Source organism: Syzygium oleosum, unplaced genomic scaffold (genome assembly GCF_021117445.2).
Source record: "Syzygium oleosum isolate NSW1041296 unplaced genomic scaffold, Sole_v2.1 Sole_v2.06, whole genome shotgun sequence".
Classification (NCBI taxonomy): domain Eukaryota; kingdom Viridiplantae; phylum Streptophyta; class Magnoliopsida; order Myrtales; family Myrtaceae; genus Syzygium; species Syzygium oleosum.
Window position 1 is genome coordinate 8,172,615 of NW_026607490.1, and position 15,377 is coordinate 8,187,991.

At 39.0% G+C, this 15,377-nt stretch overlaps 2 protein-coding genes, 1 long non-coding RNA gene and 2 pseudogenes across 5 annotated transcripts in view; 1 reads left to right on the forward strand and 4 right to left on the reverse strand.

Moving 5' to 3' along the window:
• The window catches only part of LOC130134401 (probable aldo-keto reductase 1), a 3,728-nt gene extending 2,070 nt beyond the window's left edge, over positions 1–1,658 (reverse strand). Inside the window, exons 1-2 of one of the 2 annotated variants that reach the window (XM_056312521.1) lie at positions 1,387–1,658; positions 305–472 (exon numbers count right to left, since the gene is read on the reverse strand). In XM_056312521.1, coding sequence (XP_056168496.1) covers positions 305–472; positions 1,387–1,437 — 219 coding nt within the window. In that variant the 5' untranslated portion in view covers positions 1,438–1,658. The remainder of the gene's footprint in view (positions 1–304; positions 473–1,386) is intronic. The other variant, XM_030611161.2, reaches the window with a different exon arrangement.
• LOC130138429 (uncharacterized) overlaps positions 1–10,671 on the forward strand; it is a 27,915-nt gene extending 17,244 nt beyond the window's left edge. Inside the window, exon 2 of the long non-coding RNA XR_008816826.1 lies at positions 10,316–10,671. This is a non-coding gene — a long non-coding RNA (uncharacterized LOC130138429). The remainder of the gene's footprint in view (positions 1–10,315) is intronic.
• LOC115685990 (probable aldo-keto reductase 1) overlaps positions 1–13,794 on the reverse strand; it is a 31,153-nt gene extending 17,359 nt beyond the window's left edge. Inside the window, exons 1-7 of one of the 2 annotated variants that reach the window (XM_056312520.1) lie at positions 13,596–13,794; positions 12,477–12,644; positions 11,864–12,067; positions 11,543–11,715; positions 11,215–11,311; positions 10,756–10,909; positions 10,316–10,480 (exon numbers count right to left, since the gene is read on the reverse strand). In XM_056312520.1, the coding sequence (XP_056168495.1) occupies positions 10,316–10,480; positions 10,756–10,909; positions 11,215–11,311; positions 11,543–11,715; positions 11,864–12,067; positions 12,477–12,644; positions 13,596–13,646 (1,012 nt within the window). In that variant the 5' untranslated portion in view covers positions 13,647–13,794. Of the gene's footprint in view, positions 1–10,069; positions 10,481–10,755; positions 10,910–11,214; positions 11,312–11,542; positions 11,716–11,863; positions 12,068–12,476; positions 12,645–13,595 lie in introns of those variants that run through there. The other variant, XM_030611159.2, reaches the window with a different exon arrangement.
• Positions 4,327–7,502, reverse strand: LOC115685997 (probable aldo-keto reductase 1; annotated as a pseudogene).
• A 359-nt stretch (positions 13,795–14,153) lies between the features above and the next one.
• LOC130138491 (probable aldo-keto reductase 1) lies at positions 14,154–15,177 on the reverse strand (annotated as a pseudogene).
• Positions 15,178–15,377: the final 200 nt, after the last annotated feature.

The window sequence follows — 15,377 nt, forward strand, 5'->3', positions numbered from 1 at the left end:
AACATTGTCTTTGATTACATGACCAAAGAAGTGATCGAAGAAGGGTTATCTGAGAAGGGTTAAGCTTGTAATTTAAAAAGGGGAGAAGCTAAATTAAATCCCACATAGCTCACCCTCCGTCAGGATGTAACCTCTTTCAGGCTCGTCCAAAAAAAGGAAAGGAAAAGATGCAGAGTGCTTTTCAGCCAATTTGATCTTAAGTGGAAGAAAGCCGAGTTTTGCTCTTGAGATACGAGCAGGACGAATTGGTTCAACCAATTGATTGGTAAAAAGAAAAAGTCACTTCCTATACAGAGATATGTACCTTTCCCACCAGAACTTCATTAGCATTTGCTCCGTACACATCGGCTGTATCAAAGAAGGTGACTCCCTTGCTATAAGCATCCCTAATTATGGTGATACCGTCCTCTTCAGAAAGTGGAGAGTTGTAGACACCAGTCAAGCCCATGCATCCAAAGCCCAACTTCGATACCTGTGGAAAAAATAAGAAGTGAGTTTACCACTTGCCATTTCTCAGAACATGTTTAGACAAAAGGCAGTTCATATTTTCAGGCACAATGTTGCCAGTAAAGTTGTAAAACTCCGATGTACGGTGGGATAGAAATGTGTCAGGGCACTAGCTATCTTGACTAGCAGATTAGTCCTGCTTGACTTGATTCCTTTGGTATACGAGAGCTTAAAAACCAAATAGCATTGACCTTGAGCTTAAAAATGCTTATGGGGAGCAGCTCATGAGCTCGCTTGAGTAGTTGGATATTCGAGTATGTCAGTTATAGATAAAAGATGTTTCGATCAGACTTTCAGAGACTTTTTTCTCGAGCTCAATGACTTTAACTTGACTTAGACTAAATCGAGTAAAGAGTAGTTAAGCATACGTAATTCATTATTGATTGAGCTCAGTTTCTTTGAGAAATCAAGCTAGATCGAGCTCGAGTCCAGTGTCCAGACTCCAGCCTTGAAGACTCGAGCCAAATCGAGTCAAACTCTAGCACACCTAAACTGTCTCGAGTTGACTTGGCTGTATAAGACCTCTGCTTCCATTGTGGACACCAATAAGCAATCAAATATCCAATGTCAATGCTCGCAGCATCGCAAAAACCCCCCATTGTATCAGTAAATGCCTAGCAGAGGATTCTACTCATTACTCACGGCTCAAGTTCGAAACTTTCATCCATAAATCCAATGCCCACGTCCCAAACCACCCAAAAAATCCATAAAAAAAATCAACCCATCTACCCATTTTCTACAGAAACATCGTCATCAAGAAGCACAACAATGAAAAGTCTAGCCCTTTCAGTACACGCACAATCAAGAAAAGCAACTAATCATTTCTTGGAAATACTTGTAATGGGCACTAAAATAGATCTGGGATCGCGTTGATTTTACCTCCAGTCCCCGGCTTCCAAGCTTCACTCTTGGAACCTCCACTCCTGCCATTGTTGTCTATCTGTGTGCTGATGTTTCTCCTTCACTGTTTTGAGGGTATCTGCTTCTGCTTTTTGGGCAGGATTCGCGCGATCTCAGAATTGTCCCAGTTGTTTGGAGAGTATCCTTATCTTCAGAACAGCATGGAGAGACAGTTTGCAGATCTGTCGTACCAGTTTTTCGTCTGGAATGGACTTGTCTTAAGGACATGACGCATGCCAGTATGTAAGCAGACAGCAGACTCACTGAGGTTTTTCCATTTTCCTTACGCCTCGCTTTAATTATCATTTGACTTTTTATCGACATCCTCGTTTCAGGTCGAAAGGGGAAAAAACGACTTTTAAATTTCAATGCCACCTTACACTGTTTGTTTGCCCCCACAAAAAAATACAACAATATATTTTTAATTTTCTTGTCAAAATTTAAAATGAATTATAAAAATTATATATGGATTTCGTACCAACATTTGAGTGCATGAAGATTTGAAAGTTATTGATTAAAACGAAAATGAAATGTCATGAGTTGAAAAATTTCGATTTAATTAATCGTAATAGTCAATTCACACAAATCAATATATATATTACAATGCACTTTAAGCTCTTCTGTAATGACTCTAATTCTTTTTCTAGCAACAAATGTCGCAACCCTCCCAAAAGAGAAAACAACATTTCACCTCAAGATGGTAAATGGATTTTCAAGTGGGAGCGGATGGCTGCATTCACGCACTAGACACATGTTCTCTCAAAATCTACCGATCATGACGTTGGTTAACTTGATTTATTATGAAAATTTGTTCTTTCTTTTGGAGTCATCACTAACCTATTTGAGGCTGATTGGGAGTCAAGTGAAACGTGAGATATCATGTTACTTTTTCACGAACCAAGGTTTTGCTTAAGGCATAATTGTAAAGCATTCACGAGTATTAATAATTTGAATAGTCATATATCATCTATTATTTAAAAAAAAGAGAATATTGGAGACTTCTCCATAGGCATATAGAAGTCACTTTCTGAGCGGCACTTCATATTAAATGGATCAACAATCTCTAAAAAAAGAAAATTCTCTCAGTCCAGCTCCCTCGAGCCTTCCTCCAAAATCACAAATAGCTAGATTTGATGTTTTGATAAGTCAATGAATAACAAAAATTTATGTGAAGCAAAAGCTATATAGAAACAAAAATTTATGCAATTTATTTAACTTAGACATTTTACTAGACCTTTTCGTAAGCACATGAGTACACTATACGATACAACTGTTGTCCGCTTGCAACTTGAACATAGAATGCAATGCAGCATATGTGAAGTTTATGATTTATAGCTAGGGATTATTATCAAGACGAACATGAAACTTATAATTTAGTCTGTAAATGGATAATCTTCATATCTAACCCTGTAATCTATAAGGTGAATTTGAGCACCCAGGCTTGTGTCGCATATATAATACAGATGATCTTCAGCTGCGTAGATGCAATTGAAGCAATCTTATTGTGTCATTGCCCCGTTGCACACAACATGGCCGTAACATTTGCCGGAATAAGCATAATAGTTGTAACCTTTGTTTGGTGTATTTTTGGTTCAATAAATATAGGACAACACTTGTCTCATCAGAATACAGATCTAGAAAACCAAACGCCCTTTCACTGCATATATAAGAAATCACTGTTGTATTAGGAGTACATTCCGCAATATTGCAAGTGCAAAATAGTCCTATAATGAGGAGTTTCACCCTATGTTGCATTGCACTCATGATTTGGCTCTCTACCTTAACTTTTTCTCCTTAATATCTTGTTTTCATTGAAGCCTGGTTTGTGTGCTCTATATAATGGAGGTTCTTCTTATAGGTTTCTCCACGTAACCTTTTGTTTATGAATTCAGTGGGAGGCTCTTCCGGATCATTCGAAGCATATTTTAGTAATCATTTTAGATTAAATTATATTTCATTTAAGTTGCATTTTTTAGAGAAAGTTTTATAACTCTCCGAGTAACTCAAAAGGCAATAGCGTTTAGCGGTGAAATCAAATTATTTAAAAATCTTATGTAGAAGCTGTTATTGGCTTAGAGGCAAAAAATATTGTCAGACGGAATCATCCTGTTGATAACGTAGTGAACTAACATGTTCCGTTAAAATGCCGGAAAATGTGAAAATTTGTGGGCATTTGTTAGGACATAAATTTAGGCAATAATTTTTATAGTCCAGATGTTATTTGTCTATCCATGAGATACGCAATTTATGTAATTAATATGAAAATTAACTTGAAATTTTTCATGGAGGTCCCCTCTCTCTCTCATTATGAGAGACAAATTTGTAGTCGTACGCTCCTATGAATATGTCTTGTATTAAGTGGATTGAGTTCGTCGCCCTCCTCACTTACCATGATCATGTCTTGTTAATCATTGTCCTTGTATTGAAGCAGAATATTCTCATTGAGGTCATCGTAGTAAGTCGTTTGAGCAGCGTTACAATAAGTCATTGTGATGTACAAAATTTGTTATTTATTGCCCTGCATAACCCAAAAAAATAAAACCTTCGATCATTGCCCTCGTTCCACTACAAAAGAAAGGAAATTTGTGAGCTGATTTTTTCCCTTGAGCACATGTAATACCAATATTTACGACTTTATTTTCAGATTATTAGGTAAAAATGTCAATTTGTCGTTAAGCCATATTGACTTCTTCACAAACCCTTGTAAAGTGGTAGTGCCGCTTTAATCGCAAAGCCAATCCATGATTAAGTCGAACTGCCTGATGCTCTAGCTCGAGATTGGACAAATGAAACCTTGCTCAATATATGGATAAAGGGGTATTAACGGTTCGGTTCGATTCGGTTTTCTAGAAAAACATGAGATAAAAGGCATAAAAAATAGCATTAGAAACATGAGATAAATGGCTGGACATATGAGCATGATCCTTTTGACGACGGAGAGAAGAAAGGACAGTGCCAATAAGTTTGCAGGTCTGCTCTAATCTAGAATAGGGCTGTCCACAAATGCTTGAATAGAGGCGGCCAGGATCACAACCTCGAACTCGTTATGCTTAGACCTTCTGAGTAGGCAGAGGTGTGTTTGCAAACTTATATATTGCGTGAGCCACACCGTCGTAGGCTCTGCTGCCTGCCACCTCGCTGATGGGCATGGCATCGGAAATCTCTTTCAAATCTTCTTCAATGAAATTCACTTTCAAGGAGCGTATGTTGGAATCCAAGTTCTTGATCTTAGTTGTCCCTAGAGAAGTAAAAAGGAAAGCCAGTCAAACATTTTCCAGGAGTCTCATCAGATGCATTTCTCGGCTACATAATCCTATGCACATGAAGGCCTACGTAATTCGGAAGGAGCCATGTAGCTCTATTGCCTTCAGTGATTTTGACGCACAAGGAGCCTATGTTGTCATTTAAGTTCATGATCTTTGTTGTCTTTAGCGAATTTCACAAAAAACCAGTAAACGTTCCCAGGGATCACATCAGGAAGAGTTTGCGTAATTCTATTGTTTCTTCTTTCTTTTCTTACATTTTCCACTTCTTTAATTTCTTTTTCCTTCCACATTTTTTTTGCGGATTCAGTGCGTGGTTTTTCCGCAACTGTCTCTATGAGGCCTCTTTACCATTTTCTGGATCTGTTTTTTCGGCTTCATTAGAAAAAGTACACTCTCTTCACTCTACCACAAAACATACATCTCAGTAATTCAACTCGATGTACGAGCTATAGAGGACTCACCGGGGATTGGTACGACCTATTTCCTTTTTCAAGAAGCCATGCTAGAGCTAATTGAGCTGTTGAACATCCGTGCTTCCTCGCAAGATCTTCAATCCTAGAGTAGATGATTTTATTGTTGTCCAGGTTCTCCTTTCTGAATCTAGGGTGCGTAACCTATCAAGAGAGAGTTTTCTTGCGTTAATTACTCAATGTGTACTGCCCCATGAGTCGTTATATCAGAAAATTCCCTCAAGGAGATGAAGTCTTAAAACCAACAGAAAGATCATATACAAAAAGCAACAAAATCAAGTGAAGATTATACAACCTGTCAAGGCTCAATCTGGCCAGTTTTTTAGTTCAACCAATGGTTCAGTTATTTGACTGAAAGTCATCTCCAGAAGATACTTTTTGCAGTAGCATTACATCCTTCTAATTGAAATAGATGGATAGGACATACCAGAGAGCTGACTGAAGGCAAGCTCTCAACAGTAGCTTTGCCAGCAAAGAAGCCACGGCCAAGAGGACTGTACGTAACTATTCCAATACCCAGCTCCCTAGCATGTCACACCATCCATATGTCATTTTCGTATCAAAGTCAAACTACATGACTGAAGAACATTGAAGAAAGGTGCCGTTGTATTATATTGAGTACATTTCAGAAGTCCTCGTGGATTGCTCCAAATGAAAAACCCAAAAGTTGTTTGAGCTTTCTGTGTCCTGTGCAAATGGCAGATGCACGAGCAAATTAATGAAATGCAGATGCTAATGTAGACTAACCTGCATAATGGAAATATCTCCTCCTCGATATGACATGTCCACAGAGACCACTCCATCTGCACAGCTGTAATTGGATGCACTCTGTGAGCTCTCCTAATCGTGTCCGGGCTGGCTTCATATAGACCAATGTACTTTATCTTTCCCTCTTCCACCAGTTTCTTTAATCCGTGCATCTATGGAACAGGAAATACATGGTTCAACACTTGTCTGTATTAGTCCTCAAGGAACCACTCAAGGTACCAATTGCCGAAAGACTATTATACAGAGCAAATCATCATGCAAGGTCAAAATGACAGAAAAGAAGAACTCAGCCAATGTATTTAGGCAACAAAAGCGGTACTTACAGTTTCTTCTATGGGAACTGATGTGTCGACTTGATGCTGATAATACAGATCAATGTATTCCACACCGAGGCACTTTAGACTGGCTTCGCAACATGACCGCACATATTCAGGGGTGCCCTTAACTACCAAGTTGGAATAGTCTAATCTTACTATGACGAACTTTGTGGCTAGCTGAATGTTTTCTCTTGGGAGTTGCTTCAAGGCCTAAAAGACGGTTACAATGGAATTGAGTTCCAAGAGTATCAGATGACGACAAGAAGTTGTTAAGACCAGAAGCACCTTAATCTCCAATTATTATATGATTGCATGATAATTCATCAAATCAACCACGCTAAATGGAGAAAAATTGGTATCCTTGAAAGCAAAAATAGAAGGGAAACATCTCCAGAAGGCGATAATTCCTTCCTTCTTTACTTTTTTTCTCTCTATTTCCATAAATAAAATGGACCCACATTAAGCAGAATAACAAATTTATAAGCTTTTTGAAACAATAGTGCTGGCATAAAAACTGGGTATAAAAGCATCTCGTCCTTAGTACCTCAGCCTCCGACAAGATGTATACAGTATCCTCTTCAGGTTCATCCAAAGAAAAGGAATGTAAAGACCAAATATTGAGCTTCAGATCATAGGCGCATGATAACTGGCATGATAATGTATGGGGTCACAGAAACACAATGCTTTTCCTGGAATAATAATGTACCTTCTTGACCAAAACTTCATTTGCATTCGCTCCATATGCATCGGCTGTGTCAAAAAATGTGATTCCCTTGCTATAAGCTTCCTTTATTATCGTGAGGCCGTCCTCATTGGAAAGTGGAGAGTTGTAGATGCCACTCAAGCCCATACATCCGAATCCCAACTTAGATACCTGAACACAAACAAACTTAAGAGTGATTAGCATTTTTGTGCCTTCATTTACAGGCCCTAAGCTCAGTGGGCACAAACACAGAATATGAGACTAACAATCTTACTCCCATAGTTTCAGAAGCTAGAGAAAGTATCAAGATAACTTCTGATCAATCCCCAGATACGTTTACCAGACTGAGACCACCCAAGGGTGTAGATCAGGGTTCAGCATCTCTCATTTTACAGTAGAAATTTAATGAACAAAAAGAGTAAGCATGACCGAGCTGCTCCCGGAAAAAGTTACTGGGCATTCAAAGATTTGGGATTCAGTTTTGTTAAATTTACCTCCAGTCCTTGGCTTCCCAGCTTCACTCCTGGAATATCAAATCCTGCCATTTATTTTCTCAGCCTTTAATTTGAGCTTCTGTGTTTCTGCTCCTTCTGGAGACAGAGAATGAGTTATTTCAGATATAGTCCTGCTAAAGGCCAAGACATTGTACTTTTTTCCTATTTTTTTGAAACGAGGACATAAAGATTTCCTTTATTTTTTAAATTTCATCGTAATGGAAAACAAATTAAATGCTGAATAAAAGAACTTTTAGAGCACAAGTTGCGTGTGATAGCTCATTATAAAAACTTCCAATTTCAAGAAAGTTTAGTATCCATTGGATCAAAGACCAAGAGTATAAGGAACCATTCCAACACTAAGCTCTCTGGCATTGAAACAACATTAAGTCAGCATTTTGACATCAAACCACCTTACGAATTAGAATACCATGGGTATTCACAAAGTCGAAAAGGCTATATGCAGAAAGCTGCATAATGGAATTAACTCCTCCTTGATATCACGAGTCAATAGAGACCACTCCATCTTTACTGCCGTAACGGGATGGACTGCGTGAGCTCTCTAAATCATGTCTTGGCTGGCTTCTAATGTACTTTATTTTATACTCTTCCACCAGTTTTTCCGGTTGCTCCATCTGCAAAACCGAACTTATATGGTTTAGCATTTTCTTGCTATGTGATCTACTTCTTCAAAATGAACCAGATCACCAAAAGATTAAAAGGATGGTACAGATGTACATTAAAGAAAGTCACTTAGAATTTCTTCAGTTGGACGTGATGTGTCCACTCGATGCTGATGATATAGATCAATGTATTCCACATTGAGCCGCTTCAAACTAGCTTCGCAACAAGAACACACGTATTCAAGCTTGCATTTAACTATGATGTTAGAATGGTCCGACCTTACTATACCAAACTTCGTGCATAGCTGAATATTTTCTCTTGACAGTTACTTAAGGCCTTAAAAAAATTGTTTAACGGTAAGAAGAATAACGGATGAAAATGTTGCATAAAAATAATGACATCACGGTCTCCAACTTCAATGTCAACTCTATAACCATAGATTATCTTGTTTCCCTATATGCGAATGACTTTTTCCTTCCTTTCTTCCTTTTTGTCTTGTGAAATGAACTGATCGAACCAGAATGAAAAAACCAACTTTCGATATGATGCACAAATAAATAAGATGCATTGAACTGGGGTTGCAGCAAAACTTGAGAATTCGGGGGTACATATACCATCCCAACCAAACACATGCGGTATCAAAGAAATTGACTCCGTTGCTACAAGCATACTTTATTATGGCAACGCCATGCTCCTTGAAAATGATATTGTCGTAGACATCGCTCAAGCCGATGCCTCCAACTTTGGTACATGTATCGAGAACAAAATGAGGACATAACTGTACTGGACATATGGAAACACTGCCTATCCATCTAATAGCTTAAGGTTCCACCGAGGTGTGCGGTAATTAAACATGTAGGTGACTGCTTTGGGCAGCCGTAGGGCATCCTCAGCACTGCTCCGGGATTACATATCATGGACTTCAACGGCCACAAACAGAGAAAATATCCGACATTGACATGGGGAAAGATCACTGCCATAGAATCTTGCATTTGAAGTTCTTAACTTTGTTAGTTGGGTTGACCGTCACTCGGTTCTCTAGGAGCACCCAAACATTACTGCGGAGTGCCAACTTACTTTACTAGATCAAGTCAAACCAGTATGAATTATTACACATCGAACAAACTCTAATAATTTTCAATCTCAAACTTTGTGCTAAAATATTCTGAAACTACCCTTGCTATTGCATGAATGGTGGTCATTGTATTACAATCCCCTATCACACTCACTTAAAGTAGTCACACTACGTCTCATATAATAACATCACGTATTAGTAATTAAGTGTCCATCACATCATCCCATAATCTATAACATTAGTCTGCAATTATTGTTTCCCTTTTAAGGTGACGCAAGTTAGTAAGCGAGCATAGGACTGTGGAGACTCAGATCTCTTTATTGCCATTTACCCCTTATGTTGTATCAGGAATTTCATTATGTCCACTTGTTTGAACAGGAAGTCATGATCTGGCAGAATTGGACACGCTCAGTAAAGCAGTCTCCGAAGTCAAACTTCAGCAAATAGATTCGCCTAAAAAGAGAGAAAAAAGAACAATAATAATAATGCGAAGTCCAGGATGACTGTATGAAACTATTGCACAACTAAACAAGTCATTGCATTCTCTAAAACTTCAGCAAATAGATTCTTTTGTCGTAGTAAGGTGAACTTTTTGTCAATAACTATCGTATAGCGAGTCCTGTTTGATTTCCCCAGGATAACAAAGCACTAGTTCTTCCCTTATCTTTGTTTAATGTGGCTCTTTTGGCACTAAGATGAAAAGTCGAACTTCTTTTTTGTGGTTGAAACCGAAACGAATTTGACATCATATATTCCAGACACTTCCAGACATAGCACTGAACCATTAAAATCCAAACGTAGGGCAAGTTTCTGCATAAATCCTGTCTATTTGATGATTGATGTACTAGATGCAGACCAAAATTTTCTGGGTTGAAACCATATTCTTCCCAAAGGGAACAGAAAAATGACAAGATCATACGAAAATGGAAAGGCATCACAATCCAAAAACAAGGCATGGCATGTTATTTTTATGCTTTAAGGGGACCGAGATAAACGGAGAGAAGTCCTCTCTCCAATGGGCATGGCACATTTACTTCATTGCCACAGGAGCAGAAGCATTGCCGAAGTTCATAAGTCATCTTCTCTTTTTCTCTATCAGCGCTCACATACTTCATTATTGCATGTCGACAAATGCTTAAATTGCCCGACCAGACTGAAATTCTTGGGCTCAAACTTTCTCAGTTGGTAGAGGTGTATTAGCAAACTTCCAAGTCACTTGAGTGAAGCCCTCGTAGGTTCTACCTCCGGCTACCTCATTGACAGGTACAGCATCAGAGATCTCTTTCAGACCTTCTTCGGTAAGCTTCAGTTTGAAAGAGCCGATATTGTCATCCAAGTTCTTAATCTTAGTTGTCCCTGGAGTTAGAAGAAAACCAGCAAACATTCCAAGGAATTATGTTAGGAGTCACTTTGAGAGTATTTACTTGGATCAAAGGCGATATAAATGCATGCCTTCTTCTCGGCAATTCATAAGGCCACACAGACCCACTAGATAGCCTGTGTGGTTTTTATACACAACAGCCACTTGATGGCTCTTTTTTCTTTTTTAACAAAAAAGTCTACACCACAGCGACAATCATACAAGTCGCAGATTTAACTTGAAGCAGAAGCTTATTGGATAGAGGGCTCACCAGGGATTGGTACAATCATGTCTCCTTGTCCAAGAACCCATGCTAGAGCTAATTGTGCTGGGGTGCACCCGTGTTTCTTGGCAAGATTATCCATCCGAGCATAAAGGTTTCTGTTCTTATCCAGGTTCTCCTTTTTGAATCGAGGGTGCATGGCCTTCCAAAGAGAACATGGGCATTAGTCTCCCTGGACTATAATTTTGTAAAGTGGGTTGCCATTCAATCACCAGTGAGTCCGATATTAATCCAAGGTGTTGCAACTGATAAAGTCTTAGTTTTCCGCTTCTCCCATATTAATAGTAGTTACATTCAAAAGATACTTTTTGGGACCAACAAAACTTTTTTTGGTTCCAAAGCCAACAGAATCAAGATAGTGTCTTCAAATCACAGAGCATTCCATCGAAGACTAAAGAACTGGAGCTTGAAAATGGAACTTCTATGCCAAATGAAATGGCTACATACCAGATTACTGTCTGAAGGCAAACTTTCAATGACAGCTTTGCCACCAAAAAAGCCACGACCAAGCGGACTGTATGGAACTATTCCAATGCCAAGCTCCCTGGCATTTAGCAACATCAAGGCAGCATTTTTGGATCAGGAAACATTATAAAGAATGTCAACACTGCACGTGGGTCTGCAACATAAAGTTGTTTGAGAGGTCATATAAAAGACCCATGTCATACGATTTCGTGGGCTAAAGGGAGATACACTCCTTTACTTTTTCTTATCCCCCCCAAATAAATAAATAAATAAATAAAGAAGTAAAAGATGCTACTGTGGACTAACTAACCTGCATAATGGAACTATCTCCACCTCAATATCACGAGTCCAGAGAGACCACTCCATTTGTACTGCCGTAATGGGATGAACTGCATGAGCTCGCCTAATCGTGTCTGGGCTCGCCTCAGACAGACCGATATACTTTATTTTCCCCTCTTCCACCAGTTTCTTAAGTTCTCCCATCTATGTACCAGGAAATGCATGGCTTCAGAAGGGATGGAATATAATTTTTCAAGAGAAAAATCAATCACCAAAACACAGGATGGTAAACATGCACTAGAAATGCAAAAGAAGGGGTACCCAAGGAAAAAATTGCAAAAGAAGCACTTACAGTTTCTTCAATGGGAATTGAAGTGTCCACTCGATGCTGATAATACAGATCAATGTATTCAACTCCTAGGCGCTTCAAGCTAGCTTCGCAACATGATCGCACATATTCAGGGTTACCCTTAACCACCATCTTAGAAGCTTCCACTCTAATTATACCGAACTTAGTGGCAAGCTGAATATTTTCTCTCGGGAGCTGCTTCAAGGCCTAAAGCAAATCACAATATCATTAAACCAAGGTTGCCATACGAAGATGAGATTCCCCTATCTCTGGAAAAACCAATCAGAAGGAGAACATTTGTCCAAGGCAATTAATTTCTTCTTTTCCTACTTTTAACTATCTTTGAGTACATGACTAAAGTGATCTGAGAAGGGTTAAGTTCGTACTAAGCAGGGGAGAAGATAAATCAAATTCCATATACCTAACCGTCCCTCAAGACGCAACCTCTTTCAGGCTCCTCAAAACAAGGAAAGAAAAAGAGGCAGAGTCTTTTTCGGCCAATTTGATCTTCAGTAGAAGAATAGTAACTTTTGCTCTTGAGATACAAACTGGACGAATTGGCACAACCCATTGATTGGTAATAAGCAAATGTCGCTGCTTATGCAAAGATAAGTACCTTTCCCACCAGAACTTCATTAGCATTTGCTCCATACACATCGGCTGTATCAAAGAAGGTGATTCCCTTGCTATAAGCATCCTTAATTATGGTGATGCCGTCTTCTTCGGAAAGTGGAGAGTTGTAGGCACCAGTCAAGCCCATGCATCCAAACCCCAGCTTGGATACCTGTGGTAAAAAAAGAGGTGAGTTTACTACTTACCATTTTCAAAACGTGTATATCAGGCAAAATGCTGTTCATATTTCCAAGCTGAACATTGCCATTAAAGTTCAAAAACTCCGATGTAGGGTGGGGACAAAAATGTGTCATGGTAATAGTGATCTGCACAATCTCAACTAGCAGATTAGTCCTGCTTGACTTAATTCCTTTGGTATATGTGTGCTCAAATACCAAATTCCATTGAGCTCCAGCTTAAATTCTTAACATGCGCAGCTCACAAGCTTGCTCGAGTAGTTTGAAATTTGAGTTTTTCAGTTATACATAAAAGAAAATCATGCATAATGTTATTTCTTGTTCCTATTGGACTTTGAGAAAACGAGTTCATTCTCGAGCTCAATGACTTTAACTTGAGCTTAGACTAAATCAAGTCAAGACTAGTCGAGCATACCAAATTCTTCATGGATTGAGCCCAGTTTCTTTGGAAAATTCAAGCTAGATCGAGCTCAAGTCGAGTGTCCAGACCCCAACCTTGAATACTCGATTCAAGTAGAGTCAAACTCGAGCACACCTGAATTGTGTCGAGTTGACTTGGCCGGATAAGACCTCTGCTTCCATTGTAGACACAAATAAGAACCCAGATATCCAATTTCAATACTTGCAGCACCGCAAAAAGCCCCTATTGTATCAGTGGATGTGTAGCAGACAATTCTACTCATTACCCACGGCTCAAGCTCGAAACTTTCATCCATAAATCCAATGCCCACGTCCCTAACCACCCAAAAATTCCATAAAGAAATCAACCCATCTACACATTTTCTACATAGAGAACGACATCAAGAAGCACAACAACAAAAAGTCCAGCCCTTTCAGTACACGCACAATCAAGAAGCACAACTAATCATTTCTTGGAAATACATGTAACGGGCACTAAAAAAGATCTGGGATTGCGTTGATATTACCTCCAGTCCCTGGCTTCCAAGCTTCACTCTTGGAATCTCCACTCCTGCCATTGTTTTCTACCGGTGTGTTGAGTTTAATCCTTCACTGTTTTGAGTATATCTGCTTCTGCTTTTCGTGCTGAGGGTCCGTGCGATCTCGGAATTGCCCAGTTGCTTGGAGAGATTATATATGTCTGGAGAACAGTACGACGGGCATGACGCATGCGACTATGTAAGCAGAGACAGTTTGGATATCGGTCGTTCCAATCTTTCGACTGGAGCGGACTTGCATTGCGGGCATGACGCACGCGAATATGTCAGCAGAGTCATTGAGTTTTTTTTTTTGCTATTAACATCCACGTTTCAGGTCCAATGGATAATAAAACGACTTTTAAATTTCAACGCCACCTTAAATATTCTGTTTGTTTACCGCATCAAAATAAATAAAAAAATGTATATTTTTAAGTTTCCCATCAAAATTTAAATTAAATTATGAAAAATTTATATAAATGAGTTACGTCTCAGCATTTGAGTGCATGAAAGTTTTGGAAATTATTAATTATGGTGGCTTCATTTTCTTTAATCGAATTTTTTATGTAGTAACTGGCATAATGGAATTATCTCTTCCTTGACATCACGAGTCCCATAGGGACCACTACCGTGACGAGATGGGCTACATGAGCTCTTCGAATTGTGTTTGGACTGGTTTCAGCTAGACCAACGTACTAAAATTTTCCCTCTTCCACCAATTTTTTAAGTGCTCCCATCTGCAGAACCGAACTTTTTCAAAATGAACATGATCACCGAAAGATTAAAAAGATAGTACATATGCACATGAAAGAAAAAGGCACTTAGAGTTTCTTCAATTGGATGTGATGTGTCCACTCAGATGCTGATGATATATATCAATGTGTTCCACATTGAGCCGCTTCAAACCATCTTCGCAACAAGAACACACATTTTCAGGCTTGCCCTTAATTATGACTTCAGAATTGTCCGACCTTACTAAACCAAACTTTGTGCCTAGCTGAATATTTTCTCTGTGCAGTTGCTTCAAGACCTTAAAAAAATTGTAGAACGGTAAGAAGAATAACAGATGAAAATGCTGCATGAAAAAAATGACGTCACGGTCTCCAACTTCAATATCGACTCTATCACCATAGATAATCTAGTTTCCGTGTATGTGAATGACTTTTTCCTTCATTCTTCCTTTTTTCTCAGGAAATGAACTGACGGAAGGAGAATGAAAAAACTAACTTTCGATATGATGTGCGCAAATAAATAAAATGAATTGAACTGGGATCGCGGCAAAACTTGAGAATTCGGGTGTATATATACCATCCCAACCAGAACTTCATTAACAAGTGCTCCATACACATCCGTATCAAAGAAAGTGATTCCCTTGCTACGAGCATGCTTTATTGTGGCAACGCCATCCTCCTTGGAAATGATAGTGTCGTAGACACCACTCAAGCCGATGCATCCGAACCCCAACTTCTATACATTTACCGAAACCAAATTAGGAAATGGATGTACTGGACATATGTAAAACTGCCAGACCATCTAAAAGCTTAAGGTTGCACCGAGTGAGTGCTTTGGGCATCTGTAGGGATAGGCGAAAATCCTAGTGAGGATTTTCAGCACTGCTCCAGGATCAAATATCGTGGACTTCAACGGACACAAACAGAGAAAAGATCCAACATTCAAATGGGGAAAGATCACTGCCATAGAATCTTGCAGTTGAAGTTCTTAACTTTCTTTGTTGGGTAGACCGTCACTCGGTTCTCTGGGAGCACCTAAACA